This window comes from Pocillopora damicornis, chromosome 4, assembly GCF_964200805.1.
Source record: "Pocillopora damicornis chromosome 4, jaPocDami1.2, whole genome shotgun sequence".
NCBI classification, from domain to species: domain Eukaryota; kingdom Metazoa; phylum Cnidaria; class Anthozoa; order Scleractinia; family Pocilloporidae; genus Pocillopora; species Pocillopora damicornis.
The window spans coordinates 29,587,124-29,596,546 of record NC_142673.1 but is presented as its reverse complement, the minus strand read 5'-3'; the positions used below and the strand labels follow the sequence as shown (position 1 = coordinate 29,596,546).

Genomic DNA, 9,423 nt, shown 5'->3' with positions numbered 1-9,423 from the left:
CAATCACCACTTTCCCATTATCTTTGGTAAAAATTCACCATTCTTTGATTAATGCCCCATATGCATTTTTTAAATAAAAATCTTCAATACCTATAACGAGTACAATCTAACACTTGCAAGCACAAATCTGTTTTTTTTTTACTCAAAGGCGCCTGCAGTAAAGAAGTAGTTGTTGAGACCACTGCGTTAGTTTTCGCCCCTGATCTCCTTTGAAGCCGTCATATGGCGTCGCGCAGCGCTCTCTCATCAGAGTTCTCTTCGGCGAGCTTTGCATGACATCCGAGAGTGTTTTCGGTGAGCATATTTTCAAGTCTTCATGATTTATTCAAACGTTTGATCTTCTTACTCAACAGAGTCTGGGAATAACAGCCACAAACGTTCATTATCAAGCTGGGATCTTCCTCTTTTGCTGCGTGATGCTGTCCGCTGGCTTACAAGTGGAAGTAAAAAGTTTGAAATATTGCGGTAAAACATTTCTCCCTTACTTAATGGATTATTAGTTACTTTTTTTGAGGGTATTCCTATTTTTTCTTATGTAAATCATTATCAATTGCAAGGAAATAATCTAGGATGTCAACTTTTTTTGTACCTCTGAAGTCCAGGATAAATCTAGAGAGAAACTGGGTGCTGTTTGAATAATACAGGGGCCAGGGGATTGTTGTCTTTATGGGCGTAGAGCGGTAGATAGACCAGGATGGCGTGCATTGAATGCCATCGTTGTATTCCAGGTCCTCCGGATAAAACCTTTAAGTTCAAAGTTTCTCCATGGCCGGTGATAACAGCTGCTGATTCCGTCAATGTCACGCTTACGTTCACCCCAGGTAAGTCGTTGTGTTACTTTTTAAAAGAGCTCATTTAATCAACCCGAGTTGGAGAAGAGTTGTCAGACATTCCAGTTTGGCGGGAAAAACGTTTCAATGTCGGTGGTCAAACCTAACTTCAAATGTTTTAGTGGAGAGAAGGCAATCAGAACGGAGTCGTTTTATTGTAATGTGGATGGACATGAGAGGATAAAATTCTCTTTGGCTAGACCAAGGAGGTAGTCAAGATAATTGACACTCCTTTATAGCGTGATCCCATCGCTTATTAATCTTCTCTGTTTTAGGTTTGTCTTAAACACGAACAATTTCAAATAGTTTCTCATAAAATCTTTTCTATATATCTCCTTACAGCGAGAGACATTTTCTCTTTGTCTCTCTTTGCCAACGTCACGAAAGATGGAAAAACTATCATCGAACGGAGTAAGGAGGTGAATTGCAATCACGTGCCATACCACTGCTATTTCTCAGCAGATGGTGAGTATTCATCAGGAATACTTAATCAAGATACAATTTCCTGCCACATTATTAGCGAAATTCAAAAGGTATTGAAGGAGTAATTTACACCTATTCTGCATAAAATATTTTCTGATATTTTTCGTCACACGATTCAGGAGAAAAATATCCTTTTATTCTCCGAGACACTCAGTTACTCCCTCGAGGTTTTCAGCTTTGGTAAACAGCAGAACTTATTACAGAGAAGTTCTTCATATTATGTATTTTGCATTACAGTTGTTATAAGTACGAAACTTATCAAATGTTAAATCTCACAAAGATAAGCAAAGATGAAGAAAATAAAACTTGTCCATTTTATAAACAAGAGAAAGTATCTGGCGAAATTTCTCTTTTTATCTGCACTTTTAGTTGGTTACTTTTCTTACGTATTTTACTAGCCAAAACGAAGGAATGCGTTTATGCGCGACATAACTGTCTCACCTCTTATTTCCTCCTAGAGACCTACACCTTGACCAAAACAGGCATTCACATATACAATGTTTCCCCCATCTTTAAGGTATAGTACTTAATAGTTTTTTCCATATATATTGGCTCCAGAGAGGAGAAACATTCTATTTATTTAATGTTTTTAACACATACTGTACTGGCATCTCGATGGCTAACCCATGATGCGCTTATCGTGAAATTATGAGAGTCTAAACCATGCATCCACCACATTTCTCTCGTTCTGCTGTTTGTTTGTTTTTATAATTTGATATATCAGCAATCAATTAATTGCCTCTTTTTGAAATAGGGGAAATTTGAAGCCACGCTGATACTGTTCAATCAGGAACAGTTCTCCGCTCTCTGCCTCCAGTTGGTAATGGTCGTGTCATGAGCCAATCACTGCTGACTCAATGGACCAAGGCATCCGCTTTTTACTGAACTTTACTTCTTTTCAATATATATATATGTTTTCAACGTCGACATTCAGTTTTAATCTTGTGTAGATTTCGTGTGGATATATTTAGAAGAGGTACAATCGTAACGCCAAGTTTAAGACGCAACGCATCTGTTGTTGTAAACGTAGTTCTAGAAACTTTGTCGTTCAACTGTTCTTTGTTTTTGTTTTCTTTTTAATCCTTCTGTTGCCTTTTGTCAAATGCGTTGTTAAGGAATCGATTTGAATGGTTGTATAGCAGTGTACTTTTTTGTTTACATTTTCTGGAAAAAAGGAATTTTCAGTGAGGCCTCTTCTCTTACCATTTTTTCTACGCATTATGACTCTCTTAGGTCAATGCATTTATGCGTGTTTTCTATTTTTTTTTAGTTGAAGCTATATTTCAAATTTTGTTAGCTGTTATGCGTGGAAAACTAAGGCCCATCAGTGATATCTTTTAAATATGATGGTGAAGCGGAAGGTTTTATAGCCTGTGGCTTGCGTTTTCAAGGGGATATCTATAACTAATATGCGTATACAAGTAGAAATTGATGTGTAACTTTTGTATTTTGCTGAAATAAAGTGTTTGTGCGAGTAAGAGTCAGTAGTCACTGCTTAGGTATAAACCGCCTCACCTGACAGGGTATATGATGTTGAAGTCTTGCGATGTAGTATGCTTTAAACCAAACATATGCCTATGTAGAAGGCGTCTCGAGCAAAGCATTAAATGGGCAATTAACATACCCTGGTTTTTTCCTTTGTAAACGAACAGTACATTTTCCAGAAGGGACTGGCTTTTAGGACTACTGATCGTGTCTCGTGATTGAGTGATACATTCCCCAACGTAAAAACGAATTAGAAGCATATTACAAGAAGATTATGATAGGTGAGTGTCCTGTGGACCCGCACATTGATAAGTGAGTGTCCTGTGGATCGCACATAACGTTTAGGCTAAGTTCCGCATCCGAAAGCTCACTTATCTGGTGTTAAGTATAGTAGGCTGAAAATGAAATGAGGATGTAACGAAAAAACAGCTTAAGAGACAGCGCAGTCGGGTCACCTGATTGAAATCTAAAGAACAGCAAACACTCGGGCTCTATATGGATTGATTATCTTGAAATATGGTGGAATGTCTGTTATTTTTTTCGAAACAGTTATTACTTGAGTTGAGAAAAGAAAAAAGTTGATCATTAACAAGTGATGTATTATCCGAAGAAATACTTTATTGCAATATTCTTTTGTTTTGATTTTGGAAGCTTTCTTCTATTTCTTATTTCATTGTTTTTACTTCAAACACCTTACCGCCAGCAAGAGAGTTTCATAAGTTTGAGTGATAATTGCAAATATGGTCTTCCCTTCCACTAAAAAACAACTCGCCGTCCAATTCTGACATGAAACCGTATCCCGAGTGAGGCATCAAGAACATCTACCGCTGTTAGAAACAAGTTAGAGGCATGACACAATAGGATCTCAAAAGGGACGGATGACTATTCGTGGAACAAACATACAAAGTTGACAGAATTAGAAAGATGATTTGGTAAATTTCTATCCCGGTTGTAGTATAAGGGGAGAGGCTATTCGTTTTAACGCGAGCGTGAGACAAAGAGAAAATTCTATGCGGAACTGAACCTCGTCCAACCAAAAGCGAAGACGATGAGAGGCTTTGAAAAAATAAACGCATTTTTCCTCGGGAAGCTAGAGATTTAACTGAAGCAAAAACACCGTGACCAATACGCTGTTTCGGTCACTGTTTTACAATTTTGAAAAATCAAATTACAATGATTATTTTTATTGATGATCACGATACACTCTTCTAATGATACAGGTACACATGGAGGAGTTTGCATGTATATAAAAGAATCTATCATCACCAAAAGACTACATGAGCTTGAAGATCCCGCCATCAAAGTCTTATGATCCTACATTAGACCCCCAAGATTACCAAGAGGGATTAACTGCGTCGTCATGTATTTACCACCCACCTAGTTCTAACGACACTGAAATCTTGGTGTACTTGTCCGATGTCATCACGCGTGCTGAAGGTTTATTTCCTGGTTGCGGTATTATTATCGCCGGCAACTTTAACCAACTGGACACTAAACATCTTTGTCGAGATTTCCGCCTAAAAAACAACTTGTCCACCAACCAACACGCGGTGTTAACAATCTGGATCTAGTGCTCATCAACATGCATAATTTCTATGATTTAAAACCAGCCGCACTTACCACCCTTTGGCCTATCTGAACATAATGCTGTTGCAGTTCAGCCGAAAACTAGCGTATCCACTAATACCCCATGCAGGAAAATAGCCATTAAAAGAGAAATCCGCCCATCACATAAAATGGAACTTGGTCGGTACCCATCCGAAATCGATTGGCACCTGATTGAATCAGAAACGTCGAGCGACGAGAAATGCAAGTTTCTGTGTTCTGCAATTATGACTGTTTACAACATTCTCATGCCAGAGAAACGAGTGAAGATCCACAGGAATGACCCTCCGTGGATCATCGGAAGAACTGAAGCCTTTAATAATCTTGCGCCAGCGTGCTTTCTCCTCTGGGAACAATGTTTTGTTCAAATTAGGTCAACAGAATGAGAAACCCTGCACTCAAGAAGTGGGGAGAAACACGAGACGTAGTCGAGTGTTTCTCCCTACAATTCTTTCGTGCTCGGAACCGCTTCCTGCGTGCCTTACAACAGAACAGAGCACAGTCAAGGCTTCTCTATTTGTTAATTCAGGATCGCTCGGGTTTTGCTATAAAACTCAGATTAGCAATTATGATTAATTAACCTTGGCTTAATGTATATCAACAAAGAAAAGAAGTTAGTCATCGTTACTGTGAATTTGCAGTTTTTACCAAAATTTTAAAACATTACAGATCAGTCATTTTTTGCTGCCTCGAGGTCATTTACAAATAGGGTGCTGAAGTATGTTATCATCGGTTTGATCTACTTTATCAGATGCAGTAAAATCCGGCTGTGATGTGCTGTGCTGTTTTGTTCTATAACTGATGTATCATGTTTGAGCTTTCATTAATGATTTGTCATATTTAGTATCTTTTGGTCTGGTTAGGTGTGAGTCTGAATCCAGGCCATGTTATTTACCTTAGATATAAGCTTTGTGAGACTCTTTAACGTTGAGTTACAGTGAATTGTTGCACCGGCTTGATGCTACTCTGGCTTAAAGATTTAATGAGTGTAACCGGGAAGTTACAATTCATAGACCCAACGTTTCTACACTCCTGTCTAGTGCCTTCATCAGGGGTGATCTAAACACCGCAACAAGAGGTCCTTTCTTATGCTCACTATTTAGCTGCCTTTTTTCTAACGAGGTGTAAATAGGCGTCAGGAAGTGAGCCGCCATCATTAAGATTTAAAGGAGCGTGGGCGGAGTTAATATGCCGGGCTTCCAAATAAAGGCGCTGGTGATAACGCCGATTCGTGGTGATAATTTTAGACTTATCCTACCCAATTGTATGGTTGGTTAGGCATGTGTGCTCCAATAAAGCTGAATTTTCTATTTTGCAAAAGAAGACCGATTTTTAATGCTCTTTCTAACATTTACCAAACTGAGGTTTGGTCTGTCCGATGTACTCGGTATCACAGTCATTGCAAGGAATAGAATAAGTTGCAATTTGTTTAGCAACGTTTACGTTTAGCTAAAAACTATGAAATGAGTGTCTGATGTCAATGTATAGTGTATTCCTCTAAAAATTATTTATTTTTGGGAGGCTTTTACCAAAGACGGAATGGGCCAAATTGACTGTGAGGACTATCTAACTATTTGGCGCATTCGGAAAAAGAAAAAAACCTAAACATTATGGGATTTTATTGAGAAGATTCTGCATGATTTCGTGTCATGTATATTTTTTTCTTCAACAGTCTAACTGGAGAAAGTTCTCCTCTTGCCCGGTGCAATGTTTCCGGAAGATGTATGGCAGACGTCGCGATGGTCATAGGAACGGACGGAGTGATTTGTCCCTAATGCAACCACTGACAGTTTTCGATGAATAAAAAACTTAATTGTTTTGGCTTCATTATGGTATTTTGGTGCGGCAAAGAGAGTACACAGGGATCTCTCATTTTGTTGCTTAGCTGTACCCCCAGCCTAAGTCTGCTGCTTCGCATAGCCATTACGCTGACAAAAAAAGTTATCTATTTTGCTTCAATTGCATCTGTTGTTCGTCAAATGTTTTCGAAGTGTAGGTAACAAGGAGAAAATAGTTGTATAACAGGCCTAAAGAAATATTTTGCAATGCAAAATAGTGCACGAACAGTGTTAGTATTATTGACAATATTATTGACAGACACTGACAGTTGAACTTATGAAATTGAAGCTGAAGATGTGTATCAAGACTTTTGAAAAACAAAGATAAATTTGATAATAGTGACTATCCAGAAAACACTATGTTTGACGAGACAAACAAAAGGGCTGATGTAAAATACAAAGATAAAGCTGCATTTATCCTTATAACTGAATTCGTTGGTATAAGAAGTAACATGTATTCTTATATTAACCCTTTAACTCCCAGATTAAATTTGTAATTCTCCCATCTGTCAACCATGCTATTATTGTAATGTTAGTCCAGAGAATTTAGTATTGGATGAAATTATTATCCGCAAATTGATATTTTTCTTTATTCTCATCGCTTACCTGGTTGACATTGTATTGATATTGTAATGAGAAATTCTTTCCTGGTCACTCATGGGAGTTAAAGGGTTAAAGATGATGATAAAGGTGATAAAACAGAAAAAGGACAAAAAAAAAATGTTATCAAAATCATGAACATCAAACATGAAGACTATAAAGATGTATTATTTAATAACAAACAAATGCATCATACAATGAAAACTATCCGAAGCAAAAATCATCAACTAGGAAGCTATGAGCTTAACAAAGTGTCATTATCTTGCTTCGACGACAAAGATACATATTGGGCGGTATGAACTCTTATGTTTGTTGTCATCACAGAATCTGAAAAGATGTGACACGTTACGACACAGCTGTGGCAGTCTAATTAATGAGTCCAAGTTCCTGGTTAAGGTTTCCCCCCTCAAAGGGGCCGTACAAGTAGTTTGGAACAACAAAATGCCCTGAAAAAACAGCAGCCACCAACAGTGGAGCACATGCAGCTATAACTAGCTAAGCTCTCTTTGTCGATCAATTTATTTATCAATTGAGCGATGGAACCGCAAAAAAAATGAAAAGGAAAAAAGAAATTGGGTCGATTAAGCCCTCAATTTCTCATCTTATTTCTGATTGTTATTATTTATAAACTACATGTAAAGTCTAAGTTTTTTTTGTATCGAAATCTGGCCACTGAATTTTATGTTCTCATGTTTAATCTTTTGGCGCTCTCAGTAATAAAAGTGGAACTGTTTTCTTCTGTGGAATTCTCTATCCTGTTAAGGAGATGCAATTTAAAGAAGAGGTAAAGCAGTATTGAAGAGACAGCAAAGACATTTATAGTAACAACGAGGACAAATTGAATAAATGGGTCCAAGCGGAGCACAGAGTTAATGCAACTCAGAGGTGCGAACTGTAAAATATTCCTTCAACAAATTTCAAGCATTTCGCCGCAGATAAAATAACCATTGGCCACTGTACATGCAGCAAAGCTGAAAAAATACCAGCAAGAACTTGATAGAATCCAATGATCTTAATGCAGGACAAAACAACATCTGCAACAAAACGATTGTCTCCTGTTTGTCTTGAGTCGCACTTGAAAACAATCACAAACAGCAGGACAAAGAACAAAAGTATCAGACCACAAAGAATGACTGTGAACACCAACTTGGGGCATTTTAAACATCTGTTGAATCTAAGATAATGGTTCGAGGAACATGTTGCACAGAGGGTACCCCGGTAGCCAGTGTTACACTTTGAGTTTATTCCGCCCTTACATGAGTCTGGATAAGGGCACTTCATTGGCTTTGGTAACAGTCCTTCAAAAGTGGAGAAGGTTTTATTATATTCAGCTGTGGTAATGTGGATGTTTTGGACGAAACTTCTGTAAGATTCCATTTTTTCGGAGCTGTTCCATTTCCGAAAGGAATTTGGTGCTAATATTGCTGTATCATTCTCACAGTTCATTCCATGATATGGACACGATTTGCAAGGGCCAAAACGATCCAAGCGGTAGAATTTATGGAGGCATCGACATCGGTTTGTTTACCTCATAGACGTGACCGCACAAACCCATTCTTTACCTCACGAGCGTAACCACTGACCACTCACGAATTACAATAGGCTTCTCCATTGACGCGGAAATTGAAATCGTATCGAATATACAAAGTTGTAGTGAGTTCCTTTAGATCTCCCGAACTTGTATCGCGTTGGAAACAATTACAAGTACAGGAAGAAGTCGTTCATTAGCGAGACGTTCATTACGTCTCAGGACTCCTTTTTGAATAGCAAAGATGGAAAAACTTTGGTTCATCGTGTGGATTAAGTGGTTTGGTACGACTGTCTGAATGCAATGACGAAGTAAAACATCATTTGATAAGCTGCCACCTGTCTAGAGAGGTTTTTAAGTGAAAATGAGCAAATCTTGGCAAAGATTGGCCTATTTCACCTCGCTCAGGAGGATAAACAAAAAAATGTGGATTTGCTATAGGCATCGCCACACTCTGGGGAAGTTTTGGAGAAGTGCAAAGGTAACATGTCAGTATCCTGATCATGATGGCTTCAGGAAGCGTATCCAAGGCAGAGATGTAATTACCTTGCGTATGTCTCAGGACATTCAAAAGCTGTTTGGAGTTATTATTCCAGTTGAATCAGGTAGTCTTCAGTAACATTTTCTGTTATCTATTTTTGTCACGTGACATATCTGCTCGAAAAGAGAAGAAATTCTTTATTAGATGAAAGGTACTTAAGGGCACATCACGTTAAAAAAAATAGATTTATGTGTAAGTGCTTTTAATTACAGATGGAAATATGTACAATATTGCTCGGTTGATAATCAATAATGTTTTTGTAGAAGATCAAATCACCTGACAACAATATACTTACTCATGCGTACGGTTCACAATTATTTGCGGTCAGTTTTCCTCAGTTTGTATGATTCGCATTAACCAGTATGATTAAATTTGCAGACTAAAACACCCCTTATTTGATTAAGAATAATAAAAGTAAACAGTGCATGTCAGTTTTTAATTCCTGATGGATGCTACTGAGCTTTACTTTAACTGAGAAATTTGCAATCGCTTACCTCAGCTCTCGATGTCCCA

General features: G+C 37.9%; 1 protein-coding gene across 2 annotated transcripts in view; it reads left to right on the top strand.

The window, feature by feature from the left end:
- Positions 1–2,793, top strand: part of LOC149047629 (uncharacterized) — a 12,741-nt gene extending 9,948 nt beyond the window's left edge. For both annotated transcript variants that reach the window (XM_089203992.1, XM_089203993.1), the window contains exons 2-6: positions 354–465; positions 729–821; positions 1,173–1,295; positions 1,772–1,830; positions 2,068–2,793. In XM_089203992.1, the coding sequence (XP_089060118.1) occupies positions 354–465; positions 729–821; positions 1,173–1,295; positions 1,772–1,830; positions 2,068–2,151 (471 nt within the window). In that variant the 3' untranslated portion in view covers positions 2,152–2,793. The remainder of the gene's footprint in view (positions 1–353; positions 466–728; positions 822–1,172; positions 1,296–1,771; positions 1,831–2,067) is intronic.
- The last annotated feature ends 6,630 nt before the right edge of the window (positions 2,794–9,423 follow it).